This window comes from Hyaena hyaena, unplaced genomic scaffold, assembly GCF_003009895.1.
Source record: "Hyaena hyaena isolate Hyena2069 unplaced genomic scaffold, ASM300989v1 scaffold_909, whole genome shotgun sequence".
Classification (NCBI taxonomy): domain Eukaryota; kingdom Metazoa; phylum Chordata; class Mammalia; order Carnivora; family Hyaenidae; genus Hyaena; species Hyaena hyaena.
In genome coordinates, this window is record NW_024081534.1 from 185,177 (window position 1) to 204,100 (window position 18,924).

General features: G+C 37.0%; 1 protein-coding gene across 2 annotated transcripts in view; it reads right to left on the bottom strand.

Annotated features, from left to right (window-relative positions):
* Positions 1-391: 391 nt before the first annotated feature.
* RIMKLB (ribosomal modification protein rimK like family member B) overlaps positions 392-18,924 on the bottom strand; it is a 64,597-nt gene continuing 46,064 nt past the window's right edge. For both annotated transcript variants that reach the window (XM_039220662.1, XM_039220661.1), the window contains exons 3-6: positions 14,596-14,826; positions 12,629-12,715; positions 11,387-11,590; positions 392-4,391 (exon numbers count right to left, since the gene is read on the bottom strand). In XM_039220662.1, the coding sequence (XP_039076593.1) occupies positions 3,928-4,391; positions 11,387-11,590; positions 12,629-12,715; positions 14,596-14,826 (986 nt within the window). In that variant the 3' untranslated portion in view covers positions 392-3,927. The remainder of the gene's footprint in view (positions 4,392-11,386; positions 11,591-12,628; positions 12,716-14,595; positions 14,827-18,924) is intronic.

The following is an 18,924-nucleotide window of genomic DNA, read 5'->3' on the forward strand; positions in this document are numbered from 1 at the left end:
TTTTTGTTTGTTTGTTTTTGTTTTTTTGGCTCCTGAAAAGGCTGGCAAAGAACAGTAACAGTGCAAGCAGTTAGAATATTTCTTTAAGAACAACTTTTAAAAATGCAAAACATTAAGGAATTTAAAACACCAAACTTTCGTTAATATAGAAAGAATTTTCACTAGAGTTAGGCAGCCACCCCAAAACAGCATGGCAAAAGGGCACTGATAAAGGAAATAAAATACCACACAAAAATCCAAAACAAAACTAAAAACATTTCAAATTAAACCTGGAAGACTAGAAGATTCCAACAGCAGATTTCTGTCCACTACTGAAACATTCCAAAATCCAAGCTTCAAAGGCGCCTAAATGTATCTTAAATGAAACTTTGTTTTTTTTTTTTTTAAGAAAAAAAAAAAAAAAGAAAGCAGTGAACCTGGTTATAAATCCTGCAATATATTACATTTTAAAATATCCTAATACAACAAAAACAAATTTTAAATGAAAGTAAACAAACAAACAAACAAATAAAAACAGTAGCAGCAGAGGTTACCTGTCTGAGCACCTACATTTTCTTAGGAGGGGATCGTGTCTCACCAGCCAAATAGCCCATAAACCTTCTCAAAAAGAGTGAGCCAGGAGAAAAATGTAACACAAGATTTGATTTCGCAACGTCTCTAAGCTCCCCCGACCCCAAACTGGGGATTCACTGAATGAAGAGAATCTGTTTTTCCACTGTTTTCTTCTTGAGAAAAAGAAGAGATGATTTTGAAAGTCAATTACTTCTTTCAATGCCTTCGATATCTTCTCAAAGTCTGATAAAGTGCTTGATGAAACCAAGTCTCTTGATGGATTTTTCTAATGTTCCAGCATATTCTCTTATTGATAGCATACACACAAAGATTTCAAAGTTCAGTGGAGTAAAAGCCAGCAGAAATAACCAATTATTAGGCACCAAAAAAAGAAAAAAACTATTAAAAATTTTAAATAGAATAGTTCATATTTGTATATTTGTGTGCATGTGTGTGTATAGTCCAGTTTTCATCACAGGTAACAGTATCAGAATTACTTTTAAAATACAATTAAGAATTAACAATTTTAACAACACATAATTTTACAATAATTCAGATTTGAGCATGATAAGAATTATACATATTTAATAAATACATTTTTACCTCTCATAATAGCAATGAAGATAATACAAAAGTTGTTAAACAATAGGAAAATATATTTAACTTTCACGTAAATATCTGGGATTTTCATTTGGGTTCTTCCAAAATGATCTGTTCATATTCTTTACCTTAATTTTTAAATGAGTTCAAGAAGATACCCATGTTTTTAAAGTCTAAGATGACCATTCCTACCCTTTTCCTTTTAACATGTGAGTGTATGATCCAGAAATAGGTCAGTAAAATTGTTTTACTATAGTGTGAATGCACAAAAGATCAATCAGTAGTGAATAAAATTAAAGGTGAAATAATCTCAGATAATTCTTATAATACAGTGGATTAGTTTGGTAAAAAATTTTTAAAGGGTATCTACATTTTTCCTAGTGACTTACCCCACCCAACACAAACCCTGAGTTTTTCAAATAGGGTGTTCTTTTTATGTTATAAAATTAATAAGTCTATAAACATGTGATATGTAAATATTTAATGTGTCATAATTTATGTGATAATCAGATGGTCTCTACACAAACATGAATAATGACTTAATTAAGCAGTTCTTTCTCTCTCATTTATTTCTCTATCCCAAATATTATGCATCCTCCAATGGTCATTCAGTGAAAGAAAGAAGTACCATGTATTTCTTTTCGTTAAAGAGACAGAGGTACTTATATATGTATGTAAGGCCCAAAATAACTCTATGTGAGTCAAATTCTTTTATAGGAGATTAGAATATCCTAAAGTAAATTAGAAAATCCTCTTATCTTTTTCTGAGGTGAAATAAGACACTGCACAGATTAGAGGTACTATTCTATTTGTCAACAATCAACCTTTCACTCAATTTTAATATTATTTAATTCTATGGAAAAAAACAAATTTTATTACATTCCTTTTTAAAACGGGGAAAAACTGTACAAGCATGATCAAACCTCTGTTAGAGCTGGTTAATACTGATCTTTATTATTGCCTCGAAGTCTCTCTAGTAGTGTCCAAGAAATTATGTTTAAGGTCCATCTGAAGGAAAAAAGCACTGGAGAGGCAAGAGAGGACTCGGGTAAAAGCTTCAGAGGGTTGTAGTAAGATGGAACTTGCTGCTTAAAAAAATTACGTTGAGCTCTGGAGCATCTCCATTTCTTAACACACTTTCCAAACCCATTATTCAGATTTACCCCTGTTTTAAAGGCTCCTATTAATATGCCATTTTGGGGATTTTATAAATTCAGAAATTAAAGGAGTATAAAGAATGGACAGTATTGAAGGCTTCAGAGTTGGGCTATAAGAGACTTAATACTGCTAAGTCCCCAAACAAAAATGTGCAGTCCACCCCACCCTCAAACCTATGACGTGAACAGGAGAAAATGCACAGCCGGAAGCATAGAAAAGCATGTAGCCTTGAATAAATCATACACTGAACAGTCTAGAACCAAAGAAAAAAACCAAACAACATACATATACATAAAAAGGCCTAAGAAGCATCTATTTTCTTTATGTCTTTAGAGAGTACCTCTACCCCACTGGAGTATAGTTATTAAAACAACTTATCTGTTTTTTAAAGTAAAAACTGTTGCCCCATCATGCTCCATTTTCTATAATCTATCCTTTTTTGATTGGTGTAAACAAAAAGCAAAACACATACACATGCATGCGTGCACACACACACATATATACTCCCTCCTAAAATGTGAAAAATGCAAATATATAACGCTGGTATTATAAATCACTTCAGCTTTATACTAAAGAACTTATAGACCCTTGATTTGCCCCCCAAAAAATATTTTTCCTTGTCCTTATACTTTAAATGCCCAACCACCAAAAGAAAAAAGGAAAAAATAAAAGGCTTTAAATGCACATGTTTCAAGTCAGTGTCTTGTTAACAAAAAAGGTAGCACTTTCTTCACTTTGGCTATTGTTAAAGATGCAGGCATAGATCAGGGAATGTTAGACTAGCATGTATTAAAAAAAAACTGCAACATTAACAGAGCATTATCTTTCAAAAAAGATTAAAACACTAACAAATACAAGTCAATGCACATATTTTAAACTAGTGTAATTTTATCTACATTGGAGTAAATGTCATCTTGTGTACCAGAATTGCAATACTGTTCATTTCCCTTTTATCATGCAGAAATGCCAATTCTGTCATTAAAAAAAAAAACCTTTATTGGGTCATATTAATATTGCCTTCCCACCCAAATTAAGGGAAAAACCAAAACACAAAAATTATAAATCCCAATAAAAGAGCTCTTCAAGATTTCATAAACTATGGACATAAAGTTGCTAGTTTACATGGTAAAGGCAGAATTTTCAGATTTGTGTGAAAAATTCCTATCATTTAGGTATCTTCCTCGCCCATCACAAATCTTTGCAACACAACGTAAAGTTATCCTATTCTAAATTTTGTAGTAACTATACAAAAACAAAAGGGACCATGAGAAAAAACTGTATGTTCTTCATGGCCTGAGAGTATACACATTTTTGAGTAACTTAACAGGTTAACTTTAAGGGCCGGACATTTTTCTGCACCTCCTCTCTTCTGCCTCTCTGCAGTATTCTTAAACAAGCCAGTAACATACCAATAGCAGAGGTCTACCTATATCCCTCATCCTCTCTCCCACCTAATCCTACTCCATTTTCTCTCATCTTCCTGAGTACCTTCCATGAACAGCATTGCAAGTTGGTGAGGAAAAAAAAAAAAAAAAAGGAAAGAAAGAAAGGGGGGAAAAGAAGGAAAAGAAAGTGAGTTTTACACGGGTTTTGTTGGTTAACTATTTCCCAGTGGAGTCACTCCACCAGGAGTTTGATCTCATTGGCTAGCAGCTGGTTCATGTTGAACAGGCCCCCTGGGAGCTTGGTGAGCAGCTCTCGCTCCGTGCTTTCAGGGTCACTGTCAACAGAGCTGGAACTTGCGCTCATGTTGTCGACAGCAGTGCTGGCTGGAGGACCCAGCTCCGGCTCACTAGTCTCACTGGCCGTGGACACCACGGAGAGCAGGGACATACGCCGGGTGAGCCGGCCAGAGGGCAGGAGGGAGGCGGCATAGTCCGCTATGATACCAGCTACATCTAGATTACAAGCCTTATCAAAGGCGATGAAACCTACATTTGCATTGGCCTCGCAGACACAGAAGGAGCCGTCATCTTTCATCAATAGGTCAATGCCACACACATCCATCCCCAGGATATTAGACACTTGGATAGCTAGCTGCTTCCCTTGTTCACTCAATGAGCACATCATCCCCACTCCGCCTGGCAAAAAAAAAACAACAACCAAAAACAAAATAAGTTACCAAAATGACACATTTCTGGAGTAAAAATAAAGCTGGCCTCTAACACACCACTTTGATGTTGTTGTTTTTTAAAATTTATTTTTGAGAGACAGAGACAGAGCATGAGTGGAGGAGGGGCAGAGAGAGGGAAACAGAATCAGAAGCAGGCTCTAGGCTCTCAGCTGTCAGCAGAGAGCCTGACAGGTGGCTTGAACCCATGAAACTCGAGATTATGACCTGAACCGAAGTCAGATATTAACCAACTGAGCCACCCAGGTGCCCGAGAGAGAATCTTAAACAGGCTCCACACTCAGTGCTCAGAGGTCAAGCTACAACACAGTATTTTAAATCAGTAGTGAAAGCAAAGTGCCATTCTACTGTAAAATTGGGACTTCAAAATCTAAATTTCCTTCATTAGAGAATCCCTGTCTAATCCAGTCTCTCAAAGAATTGATGAGTTAGTACTTTTTTGATATGCTATTTTTTTCTGAAAATGGCATTCAGCATTCACAGAAACCAATCATACTTGCAATAATATAGATAGAGGTGAAAGTATTCCACAGACTTCAGATTTTTATCAAGGCAGAGAAAAGTAGAAAATATCAGAGAAAATGGTTCTCCTATCAGAAAATATGTGTCTGATGTGAACACTGGGAAAGAGAAGTTAACTATTAATGGATGTAAAACCACAGACAAGCATCCAGACTGAGTTTGGGAACAAGGGTGGAAATGTAATTAATGGTACCTTACAAATCCACAAAAATTAGAAAAGAAAGAAGAGGAAGAAACGATTTAAATAATAAACACAAAATCAAACTGAAGGAATTAAATGAACTGTATGAGCGATAACACTAAAAACAAACTTAAATTTCCCATGGAAAAGGTGGAAACTGGTCAGACTGGACTGAAAGACAAAGTTTAACCACACTTTCTGCTGTACTAAATGAAAACATTCTGGAAAACTAAAGAGATGGACAAAGAGATAAGGGACAAAGGCAAAAACACCTGACTTCATAGCCTTGTGTCTTTTATAATTTTTTAATGTTTTTTTTTTCTTTTAAATTTATTTCTAGGAGAGAGACAGCATGAACAGGGAAGGGTCAGAGAGAGAGGGAGACACAGAATTGGAAACAGGATCCAGGCTCTGAGCTGGCTGTCAGCACAGAGCCTGACGCAGGACTCAAGCCCATGAACCGTGAGATCATGACCTAAGCGAAAGTCGGATGCTTAACCGACTAAGCCACCCAGGCGCCCCAACTGTATCTTTTAAATATAGTATATACCCATGTACATATTTTTTTCCTTTATCAAATATAATAAGCAATCATTTGTTTGCCTCAAGAAAGAACCTTAATAAATTTTAAAACAGTTTTTACAGGCAACATTCTCTGACAATAACCCAAGAAAAACAGAAATTAGAAATAAATGATTTAAGTAACCAAAAGATTTATCAAGGACTTAGAAATTGCACTGATCCCCTAAATGAAAGGAAAATGAACACATCTATAAAATCACTTCATACCAAAACTTCTATTCTGATTTAAAGAAATTACTTATAAAATAAGAAACTAAGAAGAGAGATTTAATAAAAATTGAATGAAAAGAACAGAAAAAATACAAAGGACAAAAAACCCAAATGTTACTTTTACAAGGTTATGGATGATATCAAAACAATACTGCAGACAAATAAGCAAATGCAATCATCTCATGAAACCAGCAAAAAAAAATCTGAAACCTAAAACAAATGGAAATTACCAACACCGCTCCAAGAAGAAGCAAACTTAAACAGGCCAATTATTATTATGGAAGAGACTGGGAAGGTGATAAAAGAGACTACAAAAAGAACTAAGACCAGATGGGTTCAAAGTAGAGTTTGTTTACCTATGTTACTTTACCTACAGAATAATGGAAGAGAAGGCTGAAAATTCCAATATGTCAAATGAAACCAAAATGTTATATAACCTTGATCAAAAATGATTAAGAATTTTTTTCTTTAAATTTTTTTTTCATTTATTTTGAGAGAGAGAAAGAGACAGAGCAAGTGCATGCAAGCAGGGAATGGGCAGAGGGACAGGGAGAGACGGAATCCCAAGCAGACTCCACACTGTGAGTGCAGAGCGTGACTAGGAGCTCCATCTCATGAAACATGAGATCATGACCTAAGTTGGAATCAAGAGTTAGACGCTTCGGGACCCTGGGGGGCTCAGTCGGTTAAGCACCGACTTCAGCTCAGGTCATGATCTCGCACTTTGTGAGTCTGAGCCCCGAGCCGGCTGCCCCGGGTTCTGTGACTCCCTCTCTCTGCCCCTCCCTCATTCATGCTCTGTCTCTCTCAAAAATAAATAAATTTTAAAAATCTAAATGTTTACTTACTTTTTTGAGAGAGAGACAGAGACAAAGAAAGAGTATGAGCAGAGAAAGGGTGACACAGAATCTGAAACAGGCTCTAGGCTCCATGCTGTCAGAACAGAGCCCGACTCTGGCTCAAGCTCTTGAACTGTGATGTGAGATCATGACCTGAGCCAAAGTTGGACACTAAACTGACTGAGCCACCACTCAGGTGCACCCCAAAAAATAAAATCTTAAAAAAAAAAATCAATGAAATGTTTTGTAGTCAACAAAAACTATTCATTATGGAAAAAACAAAACAGTCCTTGAAAAGAAATAGCTTGAAAGCTGATTTCCAGGAATAACCACAATTATCTAAGATATATGTATGTAATTTCACATAACTGAGATATTGTGTAACTGAGTTTATTTTATTGAGATAGTGTGTGTGAGTGAACATGAGTGAGGGAGGGGCACAGAGAGTGTGAGAGAAAATCCCAAGCAGGCTCTGCTCTGTCAGCAGAGAATCCAACCTAGGGCTCAAACTCATGAACCCTGAGATCATGACCTGGGCTGGAATCAAGAATCAGGTGCTTAACCAACTGAGCTACTCAGTCACCCCTGAGATCATATTACTGTTAAAAACACTAAGAATACGGAGGCACAGCGCTTAACAGTTTTTTTTTTTTTTTTAAATGTTTTATTTATTTCTAGGAGAGAGAGAGAAAGACAGCGTGAGCAGGGGAGGGTCAGAGAGAGAGGGAGTCACAGACTGAAACAGGCTCAAGGCTCTGAGCTGGCAGTCAGCACAGAGCCCGACGCGGGGCTCGAACCCACGAACCGCGAGATCATGACCTAAGCGAAAGTCGGACGCTTAACCGACTAAGCCACCCAGGTGCCCCTTAACAGTTTTAAAAAATGGATAAATTCATGTCCTGTACCTGAAAATCTAGATATCTGCAAAGCTTCCATGTAATTTTCCAATTCTGGAAATCAACAGATTGAAGAGTAGTTACAAGGACAACTCTGGAGCCAAACAGTATATTTGCATCCTGGCTGCACCATTATTAGATCTGTTATCTTGAGCAAGTTGCTTAACTATTCTGGGCCCTCCTCATCTGTAAAATGGGAACACTAACAATATCTAGCAATATCTAAAGAAGTTAATAGTCATAAAGCACTTACTACTGTACCAGCAATGAAGAAATGGTAGTTGCTATTACTGTTAAAACTGAATATATGAGGGGCGCCTGGGTGGCTCAGTCAGCTGAGCTTCCAACTTCGGCTCAGGTCGTGATCTCACAGTTCGTGGGTTTGAGCCCCACATCGGGCTCTGTGCTAACGTTAAGCTTAGAGCCTGGAGCCTGCTTCGGATTCTGTGTCTCCCTCTCTCTGAACCTGCCCTGTTCATTCTCCCTCTCTCTCAGAAATAAATAAAACATTTAAAAAATTTTAAAAAACCTGAATATATGAGAATATTCATATAAAAAAGGCCTCTGAACAATCTGGTTGCCAGAGGGAAGAGGATGAAGGTGGATAAAATAGGTGAAGGGGATGAAGAAGTACAACTTCCAGTTATAAAATAAAAAAAAAGTCATGAAGATGAAAAAGACAGCAGAAGGAATATAGTTAGTAACACTGTAATAACATGGTGACCAATCACTGTGTTGTACACCTAAAACTAGTATGTCCATCATACTTTAATATTAAATAAATATTTTTAAAAAGTGAGATAAACACACACAGGAATATTATTCAGCTATTAAAATACATAGATAGGGGCACCTGGGTGGCTCAGTCAGCTAGGCGTCCAATTGCTGATTTTTGGCTCAGGTCATGATCTCATGGGTTCGTGATATTGAACCTGGTGTATTGGGCTCTGTATTAACAGTACAGAGCCTGCTTGGGATTCTCTCTCTCCCTTCTTTCCTCTCTTCCACTCTCCCCCACAAATAAATAAACAAACATTTTAAAAAATTAAAAACAAACAGGGGTGCCTGCATAGCTCAGTCAGTTAAGCGTCTGGCTTCGGCTCAGGTCATGATCTCACGGTTTGTGGGTTCAAGCCCCGCGTTGGGCTCTGTGCTGACAAACAGCTCAGAGCCTGAAGCCTGTCACTGGATTCTGTGTCTCCCTCTCTTTCTGTCCCTCTCCTGCTCACGATGTCTCTCTCTCTCTCTCTCAAAACTAAATAAAACATAAAAAAAATTTTTTTTAAATTAAAAACAAACAAACATGCCTGATCCAAAACCAAGTCAGAGGCTTAACCAGCTGAGCCACCCAGGCACCCCTAGGAGAGTATTTTTTTTTTAAGTTCTCACCACTCATACACACACATACACACACATACAAAATATAAAGTAACGGATGTGTTAACTAACCTTATTGTGGTAATCACTTTGTAATATATCATATATAAAATCACTGTTGCGCATTTTTTAAAAAATGTTTGAGAGAAAGAGAGAGAGAGAGAGAGAGAAAGCGAGTGAGCCTGTGTGCACTCATGAGCAAGGGAGGGGCAGAGAGGGGGAAAGAATCCCAAGCAGGTTCCACTGGCAGAGCTTGACTCAGGGCTTAAACTTGTAAACCGTGAGATCATGACCTGAGCCAAAATCAGGAGTTGGATACTTAACCAACTGAGCCACCGAGACACCCAACTATGTTGTACATCTTACATGCACACAATGTTGTATGTCAACTTATATCTCAAAAAAGCTGGAAAAATAGGGGTGCCTGGTTTTGGCTCAGGTCATGATCTCACAGTTTCGTGACTTCAAGCCCCCCACACCGGGCTCTGTGCTAGCAGTGTGGAGCCTGCTTGGTATTCTCTCTCTGCCCCTTCCCCACTTGTGTTGTCTCTGTCTTTCTCAAATAAATAAAGTTAAAAAAAGTAACCTCGCTGGGGCACTTGGGTGGCTGAGTTGGTTAAGCGTCTGACTTCGACTCAGGTCATGATCTCACAGTTTGTGGGTTCGAGCCCCGCGTCGGGCTCTGTGCTGACAGATAGCTCAGAACCTGGAGCCTGTTTAAGATTCTGTATCACCCTCTCTCTCTGACCCTCCCCTGCTCACACACACTCTCTCTCTCAGAAATAAATAAAACATTAAAAAAAAAAAAGGAACCTGTAAAAATAAAAATCAAGCTTACCCTCCCCCCCAAAAAACCTTCCCTGAGGATATTCGATTTTGAACAATAAGGTAGAGAGGCTTTGGCTTGATCAGATATTTAAGCATAACGCTGGAGGAATTAAGATTAATATAGGTAATGAATAGTATATAACAGACCAGAGGGCCCTGAAACAGACCGATGCATTTATGGAAATTCAATACATAAAAAAGACAGCATTACAAATCAGTAATAAACAGACTCTTCAATAAATAACGCTGGGAAAACTAGTTGTTATTCATTTGGAAAAAGGAAAATGCAATCTCTATCTCAAACTTAAAAACTAAATCAATTTCAGGGAGCTTAACAACCTAAACATGGAGCACCTGGATGGCTCAGTCAGTTGAGCATCCCACTCTTGATTTTAGCTCAGGTGTGATCTCACAGTCGTAGGATCAAGCCTGCTTAAAATTCTCTCACTATCTCTCATTGTCTCTCTCCTCCTGCTTAATATGTGTGTGTATTCTCTCTAAAATAAAAAAATAAATAAAAATTAAATAAGGGAACTGGGGGGTGAAACACATTGGGAGGAGGACTTAGGAGTTCAGTTTTGGACAAGATGAAAATGTCTGTTGGGGGACGCCTGGGTTGGCTCAGTCGGTTAAGCGCCCAACTTTGGCTCAGGTCATGATTTCACAGTTCGTGGGTTCCAGCCCCGCATCAGGCTCTGTGCTGACAGCCTGGAGACTGCTTCTGATTCTGTGTCTCCCTTTCCCCCTCTCATGCTTTGTCTCTGTCTCTCAAAATAAACATTATAAAAAGAAATTAAAATGTCTGATAGACAACTACATGGAAATACTGAGTAGGCAGTTATTTATATGTACTTGGAATTCAGGAAGAAAGCCTAAATTAGAGAGAGAAATTTGAAAATCATAACATTATAGACGGTATTAAAATCTACAATCCAGATCAGAGGAATAAGAAAGTGAAGTATAAAAAAGTGAAATAGGGGCGCCTGGGTGGCTCAGTCAGTTAAACATCTGACTTCGACTCAGGTCATCATATCATAGGTCGTTGAGTTTGAACTCTACATTGGGCTCTGTGCCAAGAGCATGAGACTAAAACCTGTTTTGGATTCTGTGTCTCCCTCTCTCTCTGCCCCTCCCCTGCTTACGCTCTATCTCTCTCTTTCCAAAATAAATGAACATTTAAAAAAATCTTAAGTACTGAACCAAAACAAACATAATCTTAAAAAAAAAAGAAATAAACAGAAATAAAGAAAAAATCCAGACAAAACGCTGAGACACTTCAACAATAAGAGATCTCAAAATTTATGATTCAGAGAAATCCAATTTTACTACTAGAAAAACAACTCAAAAGTATATTTATTACAGTCAGGGTAAGTCTACTGATCATAGTTCCATGTGAAAGATAATATTTTTCAACTTATTATGTAAAAAGATCTATAATTATACATGGACACTCAGTTGGCAAGCTGTAATAATATTACATATACTAGAAAGACACATGCATTGTTTTTACCTAGTGAGCAGTTACTCTGCATCCTTCCATCAGTTGAACAACGTAACATGGTACCGACCACACGGCCTCCCACGACAATGACACGCACATCCCGTCCGTGAGACTCTTTAACATACTTCTGGAACAGGTATGGAGCTTCATGGCGAATAAGATGGCTCAAATCAGCCAAATGGTGTTTATCTCGAGCCAAGAAAACAGCTTTGCCTATGATTGAAAAAGAATAAAAAATACATTTAACAAATTGTGAGCAGTTGATGTATTACCTGCATTTTGGGTCCCAACCTGCTCTTTCAGAATCTATTAATTTTTAACGAAAGTAAGTTATGGTAGTTATTGAGACAATGCAAAAATGCAAAAGTGTCTTCTACCATTCCCTTAATTCCTACAGTAATCTAGAATATCAGTATATGTTGTGAAGTAAAAGTCCAAGATTTGTAGTCCTCCAGGTGAGCCGCTACTGCTGGCCTCATTTATTACCAAAACTTCCTTTTGTGAAAAAACATGTCTGGGTGGCTCAGTTGGTTAAGCATCAACTCTTAGTTTTGTCTCAGGTCATGATCTCACAGTTAGTGGGTTCCAGCCCCACATCAGGCTCTGTGCTGGCAGTGCAGAGCTTACTTGGGATTCTGTCTCACCCTGTCCCTTCCCTGCTCTCTCTCTGAAAATAAACTTTAAAAAAAAAAAAGTTTTTTAACCATGTCTTATAGATTATTACACAATATATACAAAATTTTGCATAGGGTAAACCAGCAATGTTACTACATACCTAGTTTTATTTCCAAGTTCACTAGTCCATTCCATTGCTCTATTTGTCAATTTTTATGTCAAAGGAAGTAGCTGTCTTTACTTATTTTTTAATGTTTGTTTCTTTTTGAGAGAGAGAGACAGAGTTGGAGCAGGCAAGGGGCAGTGAGAGAGAGTAAGTGGCAGAAACTGAAGCAGGCTCCAGGCTCTGAGATGTCAGCACACAGCTCGATACAGGGCTTAAACTCACGAACTGTGAGATCATGACCTGAGCTGAAGTCAATCGCTTAATTGACTAAGCAAGCCAAGCACCCCAAAAAAACTACACATTTCAACTGATAAGACGATTATCTAGTCAATAACTATGAGGAAATACAAAGAAAATAATAAGAGCATTGTTCAGATTAAGAAAAAAAAATCTACTTGGTATAATCACCATTATTAATTCTCAAGGGTAGTTTCAAAATGATGTACCATAGTAACAACTCATACACACACCTCTATGACCCCGTGTATTCTTCACTACCATGGGAAACTCCAGGACTTCTGCTTCATCAATCATTTTAGCAAAATTTTCATGACCACCTGGTTTGAGTAAAAAAGAAATTTAAAAAGAACAGTAACAGAGGTGTTTTGTGGTAGATGTTATCTATGCTAAAGTCAGCAACACAGGAGGTACAAGGTAAGAACCTGATGGCTAAATTCTGTTTTTCTTAGAGGAAGTAATAAATAAAAGTTGAAAGTACAGTTAAACATCAGTTTAAAACAACAGCTTTTAAAAATCAAAGTTTCCTAATTCTATACAATTTTTCATATTTTTATCCTTTATTCTTCCACTATACAAATAACAGAAGAACCAAGATCCGGTTCAGTGTATTTCCTGTTTAGACTAAGAAACTGAGGAATGAGTCTGTTTAAAAGACTCACTCAAGGAAGAAAAGATGCTACGTGTGGTCTATTCCTCTCAAAGAGAGGAAATAATCTTTCTTATCTCCATTATTAAACAGAGTTCTTTCTACACTAAGCCAGTCAGTACTCATAAGTTTTGTTCTTTACTGTTTTTACTGCCCAGGAACAAGTGATATGGTAACAAAATTAGAGCAAAAAGGAATTGTGATATCAGCTTGGTGATATAAAAAAAATTAAACCAGGAAAAAGTTCATTAAGCAACTAGAGTATCATACATTTGCAGCTTAGAGAAATTAAGATGATTCAGTCCCCAAATTTTAAACTGTGAACATTAGAACATAGGTAATATTTGTTAACTGGGCTAACACTTTTCTCCTCTCCATTCTCTTGAAATCAGAAGCATAGACCCATGATATAAGCTGTAATATTCCAAAAGCATCTGACAGAATTCTCAAACTATTCATATCGTCTCTTCTTGTGCAACTGCTAAAAACAGTAACTGTACTGACGTATGTCACACAGACTTGGGGAGTTCCCTTCTTTAAAATATTAATGGTAAGAAGAGGATTGGGATTTTTTTCACAGCTTCGTTAAGTCTCCAAGCACACTGTGGGACATTTATTTGAACAAATGTCTTCACCTCCACCAGAGCCTGGAAAAGACTCACCGCCAGCCAAGTGAACAAATGTCTTTATGAAAAATTACACTGATTTACAGCACACTTCACCCTTTCTAATCTAAAAGGACTGGACAGGCAGGAAATACATTAACATAATATTGTTTATGGCAGTGTTACTCAGAAGTGTCCAAAAACCTGTGCCTGTCTGTGACTTCTCTGCTATATGCAGCCAGGTAAATAAACAAAGACTGAACACTGGAAGCTTTTATAACATTCTGGCATTTCTCTGACATTTTTTATCGTATTTTTATAAGAGTATTGATCCACAGCATATTGGTCATTAAAAAAAAAGGATCCTTTACTTTTACCAGTTTTAGAAGCACTGGTTTTAAAGTATACCTACTATAGTTTCATTTTCTTAAAAAATAAGAAAACCAACTCCAACAAAAAAAGAAAACAATTTATGGAGAATTATCATGAAAACGCTAATAAGGATAATCAGATATTAAACAGAGAGGTCATCAGGTTGTATATTATCTTTTACCTTCGAGTCGGCAAACTAACGCCAATGAGACAGATTTGGCTCACTGCCTTTTTAAAATAACAGTTTTATTGGAACACAACCTCAATAATTTGTTTAAGCACTGTTAATAGCAGCTTTCATACTAAAACAGCATTACTGGGATCACAAGAATGAACTTATGGCCTAGAAAACCCAAAATAGCTAAAACCACTCTATCAGTATCATGGAACTAAATCTTAACACGTGATTCACAATTCTCCTGCCTAGTTTGTTAACATTGAAAATCACCTCTATAAGAAGTTCCTTTATGTTCACAAATTTCCTTATATCACATAACCCTACTAATTTAATTTGCCTTTCAAAACTATCAGTGTTGTAAAACTTAAGACTATAAATTCTTGTTAGCAAACTTACCATAAGAGAAAGTATCTGGCAGAGGAACACCATGGCCAGCCAACTCTTGAAATGTCCAGAACTTATTAACACAGTTCAGGATGGCTTGAGGTCGGTTCATCAACCGGCATCCCATCTTCTCTAGATGGCGCAAAACAGTGATGTCACTGTCACTCTGCACCCAAGGGGTGGGTACTCTCACTACCACCACCTGGGGGTAGGCAGTAATTAGTTCTCCATTGATCCGTAGACCTGAAATACACACCAATGAAGGCAAAATCATTAAAAGGGATTATACCAAAATATACTAGACCTTGGCTCACAAAACTAAATGTATCATTTTCAACAGATTTCACCAGAACAGAGATACATTCCTCCTTAAATTATATTCCTTTATAAGAAAAAAGAAAATTTAATGAAAAGAATTTCTACAGTGGTTATATAAATTATAGTATATGTCAATACAGTGAAAAACTACATACCTTTACAAAAGACTAAAAAAGTCGGTAGAACATACAACTCTTGATCTCAGGGTGGTGAGTTCAAGGCCCATGTTGGGTGGGGAGCTTACTTATTAATAAAAGTTAAAAAAAAGAATGTCATAATCTCTGTGTTCAAAGATGGAAAATAGGTCCAGATACATAATGCTGAGTTTAAAAAACAAATCAAATCTAATGTATGGAATTGTTGAATCAATTGTACACCTGAAATTAATATAACACTATATGCTAACTACACTGGAATTAAAATAAAATAAAAATAATTCTGTATTAATTATGTTTATTATGTGTTCATTTCAGATAAAGCAGGAAATAAGAAGGTTGCCTTCTTTTATATGCCCAGGCTGCCTTCTGCTTATATGTTCTACTGCCTAGGTGTTACATTTTATTAAACACCTGTTTACCTTTATTATTTTTTACAATAATTTTTGTTTTTTTAAATGTTTTTTTATTTATTTCTGAGAGAGAGAGACAGCGTGAGCAGGGGAGGGTCAGAGAGAGGGAGACATAGAATCTGAAGCAGGCTCCAGGCTCTGAGCTCGCTGTCAGAACAGAGCCTGACGCGGGGCGCGAACCCACAAACCGTGAGATCAATGACCTGAGCTGAAATTGGATGCTTAACTGACTGAGCCAGCCAAGCGCCCCTACATTTATTTTTAAGGAAAAAAAAAATCTGAAAAGTTTTATATTTATATATTCATAGAAAATGTATTGCCCAATAAATAATATAGGCAGCTTTCTCTAAGTGTGAGTGGGTGGCAGTTCAGGAAGAGAAAGGTAGAATGGGAATCTTTACATTTTGCTTCATGCAATTCTCCATCTTCTTTAATTTTTTTTCAGTGAGGACACTTATAATAAAAAAAAAATTTTTTTTTTTTTTTTAAGTTTTGGGGCACCTGGCTAGCTCAGTCGGTAGAGTATGCAACTCTCAATCTTAGGGTTGTGACTTCAAGCCCCACATTGGGTATGGAGATTGCTTAAACATAAAATCTTTAAAAAATAAATAAAATGAGAAGTGTTTTGGATTTTATACACTATCATTCTATTTAAGAGGTCCCAAATAATAAAGGACCAAAGTATGTATATGAGTTGTTCCTTAGACTCTATTTTCTTTGGGGTACCTGGCTGGCTCACCTGGTATGTAGCGTGTGATTCTTTACTTAGGGGCTGTGAGTTTGAGTCCCACATTGGGTGTAGAGATTACTTAAATATAAAAAAAGAATCTTTAAAAAAAAAAAAACTGTTAAAAATAGCATATGCTCTTCAGGGGCACCTGGGTGGCTCAGTTGGTTTAAGTGTCCAACTTTGGCTCAGGTCATGTTCTCGCAGTCTATGAATTCGAGCCCTGCACTGGGCTCTGTACTGATAGCTCAGAGCGTGGAGACTGCTTCGAATTCTGGGTCTCTGTCTCTCTCCCATGCCCCTTCTCATGCTTTCCCTCTCTCTTGAAAATAAATAATATATAAATAGTATATGCTTCTTTAAAACAAATACAAAAACATGTGATGTATTCCATTCCCATCCAACATCCTAAGTTCTCAGTGTTAACAGTATATATTTTCCCCACTGCTAAGTATGGAAAAATATTTAGATACTGTCAAACGTGGTGGAAGTTCTAATATAGAAGAGATCAGTGAGTAACAGCTGAGTTAGGGCATAAGACCTAGGAATGTGTGTATTTCAAGAAAAAAGGAAGAAAACTTCACATATAAGGAAGTTGGAGAAGTCACAGAGCAAAAGAGCAGTAAGAATAATATGTCTTTCAACTGAAATTTGTATTGGCAGAATGTAAAAGATAAAGCCGGCCACTTAACGTGTCAAACAAGCAAAGCCACAAGTTTTTATTAATATATAACTGGAATATAACACTGCATTAGGTTTAGGTGTGCAACATAATGATTTAATCTATGAAAAATACTGAGAGATGATCACTGCAATAAAGTTAACATCACCTCAGAGTTACACATTTTTTCTTGTGATGAGAACAGTTAAGATCTAGTCTCCTAGCAAATTTCAAATATACAATACAGTATTGTTAGCCACAGTCACCATGCTGCACATTACATCCCCAGGATTTATCTTATAACTTGGAAGTCTATACCTTTTGACCACCATCTCCCATTTCCCCAACCACAACTCTGTGTCCCCCCACAACTCTGGCAACCACCAAACGGTTCTATGATTTGTAACTACGAGTTCGGCCTTTTTTAATTCTACAGATAAGTAAGATCATACAGCATGTCTTTCTGTCTGACTTATTTCTCTTAGCTTAATAGCCACAATATCTACCCATAATGCCACAAACAGCAGGATTTTCTTTTTAAATGGCTGAATAATATTCAAATATATGTAAATACATCACACATTTTCTTTATTCATTCATCCATCATGAACAATTAGGTTATTTCTATATCCTATCATAAATAATGCTGCAGTGAAGCACTGGGGCAGACAGATCTTTGAGCTGGTAATTTTTTTTGCCTTCAGGTAAATTCTCAAAACTGGAACTGCTGGATCCACAAATTCTGAGCTAAAGAGTTTATATCTGTTCTGAGGAAGGGAACTGAGGGTAGGTGCCGCATACTGCCTGCTGACATTTCGTACCATCCCTATTTTTTAATCCCTCCTGTATGGCAGGATCTAGAAGCATCTCCTATAATCCTTTACCAGCAGGATTCTACTGTGAGAATCTATCACCAAGAGACAATAATATACAATTTCAAAGGTAAAAGAGATGTACTCTTCGTAATTCTCCAGGGGCAGTGGCACATAGGTATGCAGTAACCTGCACACGTGTGGTGCCAGTGGCTTCAGGCACTCTCACCATCACTCACCACGCTGCTACAGGCATCTTGAGATCAGCAGCGCTCAGGTTTCCGCAATCCCGCACTTTCCCATTTCTTACGCTTTTGCGATGACTTGCCTCTCAAATCTAAAGACTTTTTTTTTAGTCAAATAAAATCTATTGACCAAATTGGGAGTTACAAGTTTTTTATACTAGCATATGGAGAATGAAGAAGTTGAAAAGCAAAGCCATTTGAGGGCAGAAGATGCTGCATTTGGATACAGATATAAATGAATTGTGATAATATGAGGACATCAAAGTGGACCTATTCTGTAATAGCTAAACTATAGATTGAAACTATACATAAACACCGTATGTACACATAATTCATATCAGTAATATGGAGTGTGTGTACACATGTGTGTATTTATTTGTTTACTGGAATCTGCTCAAGACATAATAGCTAAAGAAACAGGGATACATAGACAGAAAAAAATAAAAGGAAAAAATGGAGAAACCCAAGACCAAGACTTGATGGGGCTCAGTAAGAGACAGAAAAGGAACTAAAAACCTGAGGAAAAATCAGTCAAAAACTAGAAAAATCTAGTTTTAAGTACTACTGCAAAAAGGTCAGTTTTATCAGGAATGATCAAATTCATTAAATAAAACAGAAGAAACAAGAAGAATGAGTTTTGAGAAGTTTGATCAATAAAGACATACTGTCACTTGTCAAGAGAAAATTCAACCATTATTACCTTTTCTTCTCATTTCCCTAAGCTGGAGACATTTTTTTGTACCTTTTAAAAAAGGTGATCAAGAAAGTAAAGGAAATGTCCCAAATGTAGTCCCATCACCAGCAGAAACCCTCAATCTGTTTCCACTGGAAACTGAGAGTATGGGAGTACATTCCCCAAATTACAGTCAGATCTGCACACTACACTATACGGGTATTATTGAGGATAGAAAGAAATTCAATACCTCCTGAAGGGAAACACTTTGTTATTTTATATAAGCAGAAGATGAACCAAGGCTAGAAAGAAGAGCAGGTACAGATGAATTTTAAGA